Source organism: Cyprinodon tularosa, unplaced genomic scaffold (assembly GCF_016077235.1).
Source record: "Cyprinodon tularosa strain WSP-4 unplaced genomic scaffold, ASM1607723v1 ctg71, whole genome shotgun sequence".
Lineage (NCBI taxonomy): Eukaryota > Metazoa > Chordata > Actinopteri > Cyprinodontiformes > Cyprinodontidae > Cyprinodon > Cyprinodon tularosa.
The window spans coordinates 729,041-743,718 of NW_024039463.1; the positions used below are offsets into that span (position 1 = coordinate 729,041).

General features: G+C 37.2%; 1 protein-coding gene across 1 annotated transcript in view; it reads right to left on the reverse strand.

The window, feature by feature from the left end:
* Positions 1 to 368: 368 nt before the first annotated feature.
* Positions 369 to 14,678, reverse strand: part of otogl (otogelin-like) — a 49,787-nt gene continuing 35,477 nt past the window's right edge. Inside the window, exons 40-58 of the mRNA XM_038268722.1 lie at positions 14,517 to 14,609; positions 14,254 to 14,443; positions 13,747 to 13,964; positions 13,378 to 13,519; positions 11,910 to 12,095; positions 11,556 to 11,768; positions 11,332 to 11,436; positions 9,778 to 9,885; positions 9,571 to 9,672; positions 9,394 to 9,498; positions 9,219 to 9,259; positions 9,075 to 9,138; positions 8,808 to 8,986; positions 8,583 to 8,687; positions 8,386 to 8,505; positions 4,561 to 4,606; positions 3,776 to 3,847; positions 1,159 to 1,238; positions 369 to 1,030 (exon numbers count right to left, since the gene is read on the reverse strand). Coding sequence (XP_038124650.1) covers positions 830 to 1,030; positions 1,159 to 1,238; positions 3,776 to 3,847; positions 4,561 to 4,606; positions 8,386 to 8,505; positions 8,583 to 8,687; positions 8,808 to 8,986; positions 9,075 to 9,138; positions 9,219 to 9,259; positions 9,394 to 9,498; positions 9,571 to 9,672; positions 9,778 to 9,885; positions 11,332 to 11,436; positions 11,556 to 11,768; positions 11,910 to 12,095; positions 13,378 to 13,519; positions 13,747 to 13,964; positions 14,254 to 14,443; positions 14,517 to 14,609 — 2,370 coding nt within the window. The 3' untranslated portion in view covers positions 369 to 829. The remainder of the gene's footprint in view (positions 1,031 to 1,158; positions 1,239 to 3,775; positions 3,848 to 4,560; positions 4,607 to 8,385; positions 8,506 to 8,582; positions 8,688 to 8,807; positions 8,987 to 9,074; positions 9,139 to 9,218; positions 9,260 to 9,393; positions 9,499 to 9,570; positions 9,673 to 9,777; positions 9,886 to 11,331; positions 11,437 to 11,555; positions 11,769 to 11,909; positions 12,096 to 13,377; positions 13,520 to 13,746; positions 13,965 to 14,253; positions 14,444 to 14,516; positions 14,610 to 14,678) is intronic.

The window sequence follows — 14,678 nt, forward strand, 5'->3', positions numbered from 1 at the left end:
AAGAGATAGAAAAAAAAAAGCCATACATTCAGTCCATATTCTGTTTTCATGACATCATCAGTTAGATGTACTAGAATTTCTCTGCATTTATTTGTCTCCCTATCAAGGGTATGACTGATATGGCTCAGGTGTTAGGAGTGGTGGAAGCCCTGGCTCATACAGAACGACAGGACTGTTAGGGGGTACTCCTGCTTGAATGAACTCTGGAGCAAAACAAAACATGTCAGCACTGCTGGTGCTGACATGGAACATATTTGCGTATCTAATAACCACAGAAAGAGCTGATAGGGTGTGAGAGGTGTAAAGTGTTTTGGGGTTTGTAATAAAGAAAACATACTGTAGGTACATATGAAATTCTTTAATGCACCAATTATCTAAAACAAAGAAAATATCTAATTTTCCTAGGGATTTTATCCAAAAAAACTTCCTTTATCAGATAATGCAACCCAAATGCCAATTTATAGTCTGAACGCTATTTATATATTTCATACATAAAAAGCAGAAACTGCTGTTTAAATCAGCCATTTATATACAGAACAGTAATATGACTTAAAGATACCATCAGCTGGAAGCACTAGGAAGCTGACAGGGTTGGCACAGCAGATCTTAGGCAGATAAAGTTCAGACAAAACTATTTAAAGTGTCATCTACTTCAGTATTTTCTGTCAAAGCGATTATAATGTAAATTATATAAAAATACAAATAAGAAAAAAAGAACATGGCTGTTTTTTCATGCTTGACCAATTTTGCAATAATCATCCAAGTGCACTCCCCGTAGACCCCTCATGTGATTGTATTCTTCTAATTTATTATGATCTTATTCATATTTCTAGTTCCACTGACAAGAACAATCCAGCGGCTCCTGGAAACTGTAGTCCACCATGCTGGCATTGCGAGAGCAGTACAGTGAGATGGTCCGGGTTTGTAGTCCACTCTCACGGCAACACTTACAGAATCTTGCGTGACTGTTGATGTTAAAGTTGAATATGGTGGCAGAAGGGCATTTACCGTCACATGAATAAACTGTAACCTAGGAGAAGAGGAGGGAGATGTGATGAGGACAGGAGGGGCAAACAGGTAAGCAAACAGGTAAGCTCACATTTTCACTAATCAGTCTTTGTCATGCTATGATTTCCTGTTTAATTCTGTTTCTCTTACTGGTGCATTGCTCCTGCAGTCGTCTTTTCTAATGGTGGTCCGGATGGCCACACGCTTGCATGTCTTCCCATCCTCTTTACCTGGATATTATTACAAAAGGTTAACATTTATATACCGATTATCACTCTAAACCGTTCACATACAAATTGGTCTAATTAAATACCACAAACTTGTAGGCAGAGACCTGTAACTGGTATGGTTTTTAAAAAAAGTAAAAGTCAAAGGGGAAGACAATGCTTTTTGGTTTATTGTACCAGATTCTAGGTAAAGTGATGGAGTAAGCATTGCAATTCTCCAGCTTTATGGAGCATAAAGTGCAGCAACGGTGCACAAACCCTACCTTTTGCTGCGAATAATTCAAGTGGAAATATTTGCAGACATGAAAATACAGCTAAGCATTGTGTGATAATCCATCATTCTCAGTAAAGGTCCCCATAAACCCCTTTTTAATACAATGTGTGTTTTTTCTTTTAGAATACACTCTGAAACATGCTGAAGTTTGTCTTGTTATAAAAAGAAAACACATATAAAACAGATATGGAAATAGCTCCACATGCTGTGCATGAGATTGCTGTAGGAATGGTGCATTGAGAGGTGAATGCAAAGCCATAGCATAATGGTTTTGAGTAATAAGTAGGGAAAACTGAACGTTATAGAATAGTAATTCAGAATATTGAGAGGATTTCTGCAAAGATATGACAGAAGGTGAGGTTAGTGTTAAAGGCTGTTTCTAAAAACTATGTTGTTCACACAATGCTTTATTTGTATTTTACCTTCTTATTAAATGTTGATGCTAATGAGATAGGTATAAATACTGCACTAGTTTGAAAAATATTATTCAAAAAAAGGAAAAAAGATATTGAAACACTTCGATGAGGTCCCCTACAGGGGCAGCATAGTGAGTAAAGGCATCTTATGTTAAACACAGCAGGATGATAGAATCTTGTTAGAGATGGCGGGGGTGGATTAGAGCCAGAATATTGCCAAAATTTTAAAAGAAGGCAGACCTGGGAGTGATGAGGAGGGTGATAATACTAATATCAGGCCAGATTAGGAGAGTGCAGCAGAAAAAAAACACTTAACTGATGTATTTTTCTTGCTTCTCAGGGATCCAGATTGGTATGTTAGGTTTTCTGTATATGTTGAATAGAAAAATATTTTTGATTCTAAGAAGCTTTATGTTTTATAATTTTATTTTAATTTAAATTTGAGTTTATTTTTTTTATTTTTATTGTTTAATCAATACCTGCCATTGTAAACAAACAGCATGGGCTCTCCCAGATTAGCAGCAGCATTACAATATGCTGCTTGTCCCTGATGATGCAAAATTTTACAATAAAAAGTGCTGAGAAGGATTATTGGCCAATCATCATCTAAAACACCCCAAAAAAAACTAAGTTGAATGACAGTCAAGATATTTAGCAGACATTATTACATTTAGTCAGGTGCAGCAAATAGAACAGCACAACCTCCCTCTGGTTATTCTTAGTTAATGGACTTATTCAGGGTTCATTATGAGGGGAGCTGAATGGATTGTTTACATCTGCAAGCATCCTGCCATAATGTGTATTTCTGCAAAATGAATTTGTGGTGCCTCGTTGAGCTAAAACTCAAACTTGCAATGAAAACATCAGGAGGCAGGACAGATACTGCCTGGTGTGTGTGTATTTAAATCTTTTAGTGTTTTTCCCAAAAACCTCTGCAATACAACATTCTCATAAATGCGTGCTTCATAAAATGTAACCAAACACTCAAAAATCATTGTTTTCTTATGAGAAAACAATATCTCCTTGCATCATTAAACAGTGTTTTTGTTCAGTTATGTTTGTACAGTGGTAAAGCGTGGTAAGCATAAAGCATGACTGAATTAAGTTGATTTTTATTTTATCTTTTTTGGTAATCTCAATGATTTAAAATTAAATGAAAGAAATAACTGAACAATGGAGTTTTTTTCTTGTAAGAATCTGGTACTTTGTTTCGACAGCAGTGCAAATCAATGCTGCTTTCCTGTTGTTAAGGGAAGCCATTAGAGCAGCAGTGTCCAACTCCAGTTCTAAAGCACTACTGCTCTGCAACTTTCAGATGCATCCTTGGTCCAAAGCACACATTCAAGAGATAAAAAATGCCTCTGCAGTATGTCTTCAATTCCATCTGAGAATGTAGGGAGATTTAAATCTTATACCCGCCAATACCTTACAAACATAGAATTTGTGTAATATATAGACATTTTAAAAATCTGCAAAGGCATTAAAATGGCTGCACTCAATATGCACAAAAATCCTGACTCTATGTACACAGGAAGACTCTTTGTTGCCAAGCAGTAGCTGCTTGTTTTGAAACATTGGCTGGCAGAAAGGAAGCCTTAAGATAATGATTACTGACCAATCTTCACCACATTTCCAAAAACAACCATAGATACCTAAATGCTTTTAATAACTACAGAATAATGTTGAAAATGTAATTCTTTGACCATTTTTATTGTAAATATGATAAGGTAAATAAACAAAACAAGAAAAAACTAGTTTAAAATATAGATAAAAAAATAAATAAAGTAGAAATAGAAATGTGAAAGATGTGTGAAAGAGACACTGTATGAGGAACTGTGCAGAGATGGTACCTGTGTCACAGTTAGTACTACCAGTGGGTGTTATGGGTTTAACTGTAAACGGTAAAACACCCACTCCAGAACCTGGGAGCATCGTCAGGATCGCAGACATCCGGTTCAAAAAGTGTCAGGAGAACACAAGTTATGATTTATTCAAAGAAAAGCAGTTTCATGAAACACACAACAACACAGTGGATCAAATCAAAGCTTCTGGCATGCACGTGAATGGAATATTTGTCTTGTTTTGTGTGAGTTACTTCAGGCAGCCAGCCAAGTAACACAGTCACACAGTAATACTTAATGAACTACAAAGCTCTGCAGGGCAAACCCTATCCCCTGCACCATGGCACATCCTCATTTGAAGGAACACGCACCGTTGAGCAGCCCGATACACAAAACGGCAAGGACACTGCAAAAGAAGGCAAGCGAAAGTGCAACTCTGAGCAAAAAAAAAGAAAAACTGATGACACTTTTATTCAAGGTTAGATCCATACCAGGTAGAAAGTTTCCTTGCACACAAACCATTTTTATACAGTAGAGAGAGTTCATTTTTAGGAAGATCTACATTTTTTATCCTGAGCTGTTCTGCCAATTGAACATATGAGCACACCTGCAGAAGCCAAAAAGATTTTGAAATGAAGTCACAGGCTGCCAGGCTTTATCACCACCCTCTACAAAATGCCAAACCCCAACCATTCAGCCAATAAGCTCAACCACTGCCAGGCAACAAAGCGCTTACCCCTCTAATCAGCTGCACAAAGCATTACCACCAGCCCTAAATAAATCTGCAGACTCACATGTCTTGCAGCAGCCGTCTACATAGCTCTGAACTACGCCCCCACTCTGTAAGGAGAGAACAAGAAAAAAAGTTTCAGAGTTAAAATAAAATCTTATTCAGAGGAAGCTACAAGCAGCTACTTTTACAGGTACCTCTGGTAAAGATGTGTAAAACATATTCTTTTCATTCCGTAGCAGAACCTCAAAGTCACAAAATATAATTTTATTGTATCTCTTCACCATTATTTTTATAAGAAAAATTACTGGCGGCACAATTGATAGAGCCACCTGCTGTCGATAGTTTCAAACAATTGTCTTTTGCCAACTGTGCAACTCTTAATCTTCCCTGAAATTGCATGAGGTTAATGTGTACAAAAGGGGTCTTTGATTATTTCTGTTTTTAAAAATATCTGTATATATTCTGCTTTTGAGTTTTCTTATGCACATTTATTATATTTTGATTTAATTTACACAACTTCATAAAATGTTTGGTACCCCTTGTTTAATGAAAGAAAAAACAAAAATGGTCAGAGGAATAACTTAAATCTTACAAAAGTAAAATCGATTAGAACATTTATGAAAACAAAAAGTTAGACATTGCTTTTGAACCATGCTGCAGGAAAATTATGGAAAAAAAAAACTTCATGAAACAGGCCAAGACAAAATAGATGGTACCCTAGATAATACAATAATGAAAATAAATAAATAATGTGGCCAAATGAACATGTTAATCAAGGTGTGTCCACTAGTTGGCATCACAGATGTCTACAATCTTCTAATCCATTAGTGGGCCTATTTATAGGGCTACAGGGAGTCACTGTGCTTTTTAGTGACATGGTGTCTATCACACTCAACATCGACCAAAGGAAGCCAAAGTAATAGCTGTCTCAGGAGATTGGAAAGAAATTGATAGACAAAGGAAAAGGCTATATGATCATCTCAGGTCCTGTGAATACAGTTAACATGCGATACACATAGTAAGAAATTTGATATCCAAGCGACTGTAGCCAACCTTCCTGATGTGGCTAAAGGTGGAAAATTGATGACAAATCGATATGAATGGGGACAAAAGAGCCCAAAAAAACTTCTAAAGAGATTAAAGGTGAACTTTAAGCTCATGAACAATACCATCTGTCACTGAGCCAAAATGGACCTAATAGGAGACGACAGAGAAGGACGCCATTGCTGAAAACAAATCCTAAAAAATAAACCAAACTGTAATTTGCCACAAAGCCACAAAGCTTCCAGGAGAATGTCATATGGAAAGATGAGACAAAAACGTGTAAGCGTAAGCGCACTTGGAGCATGAAGCAGCTATTCGCAACTTCCGCATGAACACAGATGATAGACGATGGCATAGAGCCACTAATTCAATGACAGCGTTCCTACAGTAAGGCGCTCACTGAAGGATAAATATTGCTGTGAATTGCTCATTATGTACTTTATCAATGTCTGTTAGGAGCTGTAATTTAGCTCCGCACATCATTTTAACCCTGACTGACAGCTGCTGCCTTTAATCAAGACATGTTCTTTACTTTATCAAGGATATAATGATTTTACTTGCATGGTTTAGGTTTTCTCATGCACAAATACTGGAATCACACAGTCCTGCTAAGGTTCTGGAATAGTGTAACTGTTGTTTAATTCTATTGCAAACTATATTTTATTTTTGTTAATTGCTTGAAATTCTTCTGATTCAAATCTATCTTAGAGCCAACTGAGAGCTGTCAATGTGCAAAGAAAGTTCACAAACATCTTATTTTTTTTCATAAACAAAAAACATGATCACATGTACATTATCATATTGCAACTTGTCAGACCACACAAATCAAAATAGTGCAGATTAGTTTTCAATGTGTTCAGATAATTAATAATTATATTCATTTATCAATAATAAGCACATAATATCCCATAGTGGAACGTCTAGTTTTAAAATACCAATGGCAGGGAAGTTTCCCAACATTTCCAATACTTTATTTCATAAAATTAACTGCATAGTTAATGTGGTTAGTAATGAGTTACTCTTACTGAACAGAAAATGAGAAACTAAATTACTTTTTTGGATAAGTAACCATAACTAGTTATTTTCTTTAAAGTAACTTGCTCAACACTGGCCACAGGTGACAGTTATAGGAATCATTTGATTGCAGCGATTGCCTCAAAGGTAATGCAACAAAAAATGAATTCATGAGTACCACTCTTTTTTTTCAGGCCTGTTTTATTGGTTTATTTTTTTTTTAAACCATGGTTGAATAGCAATGTCTGACTTTAGCTTGTTCTTTTTCATAGAACTTTCATTCATTATTAATTTGCCTTATTCTAGCTGTTTCTGTGACCATTGTGGGTTTTTCATTCACTGAACGAAGGGTACCAACAATTTTGTCCACGTGGTCACGGAACTGACATGGCCATATGAGAAGTGTCTGTAATTTAAAGACATGTGATTCACTTCAATGCTAAATACATATGAAATAAGTGCTTGTACTGTTGTAACAGCGACCCCCATATCTTGATTTAGCATGTCCTGGTATTTCCATGATGTCATGCACGCCAAGAAGATCTCAAGGTTGTTGGAAGAAAACAGCCCCATAGCATCAGAGATCTTCCAATGTTGTTCACATAGGAACTCAACTCATCGCTTAAGTTGCAATTAGCAGACCTCTTGTTTTCTGTGGAAGAGTGACTTCTAAAGAAATTTTTTCTTACTTACAGTTGCTATAGGCCAGTCGGCCTCAGCAGATGGCCGCTCAAACTGAGCCTGGTTCTGCTAGAGGTTTCTTCCTGTTAAAAGGGAGTTTTTCCTCTCCCCTGTCGCTACAAGCATGCTTAGTGTGAGGGATTGCATTCCAGTCAATGAGTCGATAGAATCAACTGGTTTTTCTTAGATAGAAAACTTTTAATCAATTTGACTGTATGATCTGGTGAACTGTAAAGTGCCTTGAGATGACATGTGTTGTGAATTGGCGCTATATAAATAAACTGAATTGAACTGAATATACAGTTTAGGGAAAGTATGATTTTAGATACAAATTTGTGCATAAATTGCAGTTAGCAAAATTAACACAAATATGTTTGTGATGGTAGGACTAAAAGGTTTCTCTTTTTATTAATTTTGTAAAACAGTTGATCTTATTAAGGTTAATGAGACTTGATGACCCCGAGGTGGTATTTTAAGGAAAGTATATATTATCTTCCAGCTATATGAATTCATAGTAAAAGACGTATAATGATCTATCAGCCTTTTATGATATTATTGAATAAAAAGAACGATTCTGTGTCTTTGATTTAGACGTAGATTCTAAAACCATTTACTGACGTCCAATCATGGCATATCCATACATTATAGATGTACATTATAGATGTATGGATATCATTAAACGCTTTATTCTATCAAACAAACTTACTCTTATGGGAACTTGCTCTGTAAATGACAACAACATCTGTATTATTTCAATCACTAGTTTCCCTATAACTTAGCCATGTTCACTTACAGTATGTGGATCATGAATGGCCTATCAAATTTTGAAGAGAACTTGAGCAAATAGGCATTTCTATCAAGTCTTGATTATAGCTCAAAAAGTAAGAAAGTGACAGATGCTGAGGGGTACCACTACTCACAGGAACTGTAATTCTGCTCAATTGAATTATTTCTTATTCCTTTTCCTCACTAAATATTTTGTTTATAAATCAGTTGATGAAAGTGCAATACAATATGAGCTGATTTTAAGAATTTACACATCTCAACCAAGGGTGCCAATTAATTAGGCTTTACCAGCAAGAAGTAATACACAAGGTGAAATGTTGTTAAAAGAATCATTCAGTATAGTAGATTACGGGGCTCTAACCTGAATACATTCTGAATCATTAAATGGAGGGCAGATGACACCAGATGCAAGGATCACTGCCCCAACTGCCGTCTCAATGCAGTCGTAACGTGTACAGTTTTCCACCCAGGAGCTCCCTGCCTGCATACAAACACAAGTACATTTTAGAGCTAAGCAGTGAATAAGCTGTGAATGTAGATGGTTCTGTTTATTCATACAGTGAAAAGCTCTGCTGTCCCATTTTCGTTGGTAAATGTACAAGAGATGTTTTTACAGGAGCCACAGCACACCTGAGGGTCCGTAGAAGGGACGTGCACCTGATGCTAAGACCAGAATTAAATCCAAAGACAAACAGAAGAAGTTTTAAAGTCCAATACAATAAAGAAACTGTTTAATATTAATGTGATCCATTTTATTTTGTGCAGCGGATGGATAATACATACTGATCCACACTTTTGGGAACAGTTAACCGAAGTTATATCCATTGCATAGAAGCCTGTTTGTGGGTCTTTGTAAGGGAGACACTGAACAGTGTAGCACAGTTCTCCTTCAAAATACTGTACCAGGGACTGGCCTGGACCCAGAACTGTAACTCCTTGGAAAATACACACTTCAGCCTTCTCTACAAATGACCATAAATAAAGATACAACATATTAATATGATGCACATGAGAAAAGGGTTAAGATTTTTTGAAGAAGGTCATGCGTACGGCATGTATACTGAGGGCATCCACAGCTGGAGCTGCTCTCTGGAACTTCAACGAGCATCTCCCCCTGAGGGAAGAACAAAGTGCTTACTTAACTGTGAACTTCTGCATCAGAGTGACTTCTGATGCAGCGTTTCACTTACTTACCAGTTGACATATAGGGAGAGCATGGTCCTCACATTGACATTCTGTGCAAATGGGAAACAAAGTTAAAGAGAGCAGTCATGTGACACTTTATGACTACGTGTCAGGCATTACAAGTGAGACAATTTCAGGCATCAGTCGAGTAACAAATAACATGCATATGTGAGCATGCATTTACCACAGTGATGCTGGGGACAGCAGTCATCGGGAGCAGCAGTTTCAACCAAAGAGAGACCAGGTGCACAGGTCAGGGTTGATTTAGGGCATTGATTAACATCACACACTGCGGGAAAAAAGGAGGAAACATTGTACTGAAGAGACAGATTCAAACACCCACACAAGCCAAAACGCTTACCACAATGGTACTGAGGACAACAGCTGTTGGTGGAGTTTGGATTGACAGCCAGAATTTCTCCATGAGAGCAAGTTGGAATGGGCTCAATGCATGACTCACACACTGCCCAGACAGAAAATGAACAGTTACACAGCTCTAATGTATAGAAGGATAATGACACAAGTCCTTTCAGCCAACCTGACACAGGGTTCAGGTATTACAACTTACCACAAAGATAAGAGTAGCAGCAGGATTTCTGACCCCTGACTTCAATGAGGAACTGATCTTCCCTGCAGTCAGGAGCAAAGACAGGAGGGCATGCCATGGGGTCACACTCTGAGGAAGATACGGTAAGTAAATGATGGATAAAAAAAAACAATTGTCTGCAGCCAGTAACTTGCCTGTTATAATTAGTTTATTACATGTTCATTTTCTTTCTTTATATTGTCTTTTATACTTTTTCCTGTTTCTAAATTCTTATTCTTACCATTTTAGTTCAATCTTTAGTTTGCTTATTTCCTAATTCATTCCTATGCTTGGTTACACTAAGGATATTATATTAAATTTGTTCTTTATTTCATCTAAAACATTCATTAACACCAACATGGCACTGCGACCATACAGTATCTATTATAACTTTTCTTCTTCTCAGGGATTGTGAGGAGTCCATGCTGCCTTGAGAAGAGTCTCATCTATAACCCCAAATTCTCCCTGGATGAGGTGTTTCTTCATGAATTTTAATCTAATTTTCATAGACTTACTTAATATGATCTCCCGGTATTTTCATTCGGTATAAAAATATCAAACCTGTGACCTTTAATATCAATATTATGATTTTCTTTTCATTGGGTTGCACTTACATATGATTAAAAAAAGCTAATTAAAAACCCGTTGACTAATATATTGTGTCTGATACTCCATTTTATAAACCACATAAGAAATATTTTCTTATCTTTCTCATTATATTCTGTCTGCATTGTACTACTAGGCTGTTAGGTGTAGTTGCTAAGGTGCTAAGTTAGGTGTAGCTAACAGAATTTGTTTCACCTGAGTTTTTCCACTGCACTTTAATTTTAATTATCTAATTTGGTAATGGTTAATGTTCAGTTAGTGATATTCATTACATTAATGGATTGAAATGTAAGTAAATCAAAAATGAATAAAGTAACAATTGCAATTATTCTTAACTCTGGCGGATCTAGAATAAAGTGATGTTTTGTTATTGTAAATCAAGAAGAAAGAAGGAAATGAGGTAGGCGTATGTTGAAACATTGTATTTAAAAAGTAGGAAGGATAAACAAGTGTATGATTTCTGATTCAATGCATTGAAAAGTTATTCTGCTGGTATACTACCTCAAGACTGGTTCTTCTCAATATGGGTTTGATGGTGGTGCCATATTTTGCATGAGCTAATCCTATTGCAACTAATTAATTAAGTCAAGGGGTTATTTTCTTCATTAATATAACGCCACACTTTTTAATGCTGCCACTCACACACACTTAGTAGCATGTATATGTATTATTATTATACTTCCAGGAGACTCTTGTTTATTGGTATTTGGCTGCTACTTTTTCTGGTTGCTAAACAGGGAATTGAAGTTAGGAATTAAAAATTGATCATTTAAATTATATCAGGAGAATTTTTGTGGTGTTATTCATGGTTTCTCTACATTCTCAGTGACAATCTCTAGTTAAGAAGGAATGTTTGACAGATATACAAAACTGCATTACATAATTGGAAAACTGAATTTTGAAAAGAAGTCAGTTAAATTTTCTTATTACCACATCGATACTCTGGGCAGCAGGACAGAGCGCTGTAACCAATGACCAGCCTGTTTCCATTATCACAAGGCGGAGCTTCACTGTCACATATGGTCATGTTGCATTCTGACAAGCAAAGTAAAAATGGGATAACATTAAGAGGATAATATGAAAATTTGCTTAAAGGTGATTATTGCTAACCAACTGTCGCTAATCTTTTTACATGACTTTGATGACAAATTTACCACAGATCTTCTTGGGGCAACAGGATCCTTCCTCCAGGACATCCAGCACATACTCCCCCTCCCTCTCACAAAGCGGTGTTGGGACTGCACTGCAGTCTGGTTCAACAGCCACCACAGATCCATTCTCCATACACTTGTACAGACAGCAGCTTCGAGCAGATCCATTCCACACCTCGCCAGGAGCCCGAGGGTTACCATCGTTGTCTGTGCAGACTAAATGAATCACAGCTCATTAAATACAACATTTTCAATCCTTGGGAGTGTAAGGGTTTATGAAACCCAAAACTAAAGCTGAATTTTGCATAGTGTGGTTTTAATGACAAAAGGTATGCTTTTAAAATCCTTTCCACTCACCACATTGATCTTCTGTGACACAGTAGGGGGAGTCAGCTCGGTGCAGGATGGTTCCACTGCGACACACACATTCCTCCCTGATGAAAGAGCAGGTGGTTTCCTCATAGTAGTCTTTGTTCAGACAAGTGCGGCTGTTGCAGGTGCTCACACAGGGCTGATACTCTTTACCAGGCGGACAACGTAATGCTGCAAGATGACAGGATTGTGAGCAATTAGGGAAACACAAAAAAAGCAAAAGTATTCATACCACTTTAACCTTTCCACACGAAATCACACTAAAACCATATAAATAAAATTATTTCCTTGTGAGTGTTTTGTGTAAGTCGTAATCAATATTTGGTTTAAGGTGATTTGTGTATCTGTTTACCAGCTTTTCGCATGTAGAGATGTTTGCTCATGGTTTACTGCAGAATGCACTACCTTAAGATGAGTCAGATTAAACTGATATAGACATGCTTCTGTAGATCAATATTCTTAATAAACTCTTAATTAGATTATTTTAAACTTTGACCGAACCGTTCTAACACACAACTCCGGAATTGCTTTGTGTTTAGCTCCATCCATCTTCTGATCAACTGTGACCTGTCAGAGTCAGAGCTTCCCTGTTCCTGCTAAAGTACCGTAACTCATCCCCGCTCCATTATGCAGCTACCATCATGTCTCACATTTTCAAGTATTTAACAAATATCTCGTTCACACCAAACATTATGACATGTTTTATGTATTTGAAGTATAAGATCTCTGTTTTGTTTCTTGTAATTTTGTAACACCCATTTCTTTTGTATTCTCAGTATGTTAATTTTTGTTTATTGTTGTAAAATAAAGTCTGTTTTTGTAAAATTACTGATGCTAAAATTCATAGCAAGCCCTAGAGGATATTCTTGGGCCACATTTTTGCATTGCCCTGTGGATTTGTTTTTAAGAGTTTTATTATTTAGTGCAAATACAGAACTAACTTTAACTGATTCCAACCATGACATGGCTTCTCAAATATATCAAATTATTAAGGACTCTTAAGCCAAATTGGAAGTGGTTCCTGGGTTGTCAGAAGTACTGTCCCATTAGTGATGGTAGTAAGGAAGGAGGTAGAAAAAGGAAGCAGGGTACCTTCTATGCATAGTTCATTTCACATAGGGACTTTCCAATGTTCCTATCTGGTACAAGGGGCGCTATCGATTCCCCATAATCCTTTGCATTCTAAGAAGCATAGTTGCAACCCATCTTACAGAATTGAACTAAAATACATATTTGCTTCACATGCACTGTGTGACGCATGCAAATGTACGTATATTTAAATTTTTTTTGTGTTATAATGGTGAGCTTAGGCCATTCTGCTCATGAAATCCAAAGCATATACAGTACATTCAGGTTTTTAACTAGTATGAATGAGTTTGAACATTAAAAAGTTTAAGGAGAAAAAAAGGTTAAAAGTTAACTGTCTACTAGTTTTTTGTCACTGTGTTCTTACGACAGAAATTGTGTCGTCTCCAGCTGATGCAGACTTGATGTGTGTAGCAAACTGCTACGTAAGCTGCCAGAAAATCACACTGGTGATGCTTGTAATGCAGATCTCCCGCCCACATGATGTCACAGAACTGCTCTGGAGGCACCTATAAAAAAAATAAAAATAATACTTTGCCATTAGAAAAATATGTATGTATTAAATTTAATAAAAAAAAAACAACAGAAGTTGCAGTTAGTTAGCTAAGATACATTTAAAAAAATCTATTATCAGCTAATAAATCCAATTTATAAATCAAACTCAGATGACGTTAACTAAGTCAGCACCAGCTCCAAAACCAGAGGTGAGAAATACTGTGCGCAGCCTCGATAGTACCTTGCTATGACATGGTGTGAAGGCTCTTTGGCTAAGCATAGAGAGGCAGGTGGAGCAGTCCCCTGTGGTGCAGTTGTCTCCAACCCTGCGTGTGTGTTCGGTCTCATCCGTCAATTGGACTCTCCACGCCTGCAGAAAGAGCATCATGTCTCCTACCTCCCTGACCACCGTGCCATTCGGCAGTTTCAGGTCATCTTCTGGATTCCCGTCACAGCAACCTGGCAGATTGGGCAGACAGCTGCTTTGGTGCTGTTGGTGCATTCAAGTTTCATTGCTGCTTAGACAGTGAGCAATAGAAAGCTAGGGGTGAGATAATTGCCTGTCTGAAACTGTGTAATGCGACTAAATGGCTTTTAGAATCTCAAATTGTCACATCCCATAATGGCTCGAGTCAAAGTGATCCAGCCATGCAGACGTTAAGCCTTTAGGTGCTGAAAAACAGCACTTAGATAAATGAGGTTGGTGCTGATGAGCATGGTTTGTGTGCTTGTGTGTGTGAAAACTCACCACAAAGGCCACGAGTGGGCACAAATTCATGACTAGGAGCGTTGTACTGCAGCACCATAATCCCTGTGCTATGATACCACTGTATACTGATGCTGCCAGGTGTGTGGATTAGGTACATGCTCCCTGTATCTTCCACGTAAAGGGACTGACGTGAGAATGGGAGCTTCGCAGGTCTGTAGTTCACCGTCACCTATAAACACATTCAAAATATAATTTATGAATGTAAATCCCATTTTTGCTCGTATATTTTAGCAAAGCGGCACCTTGCGATCAAGTCTGTTGATGATGACTCTGTAGTTGGAAGTAGTGATGTTCAGCTTCTTAAAACAAAGACCAGATGTTCCACCTGTAGGACTCTGTGGAAAATGGAAGTTAGGGTTTCAATTACTCTTACAGTGCTTCATAAAATTACTCAAGCTCATTAA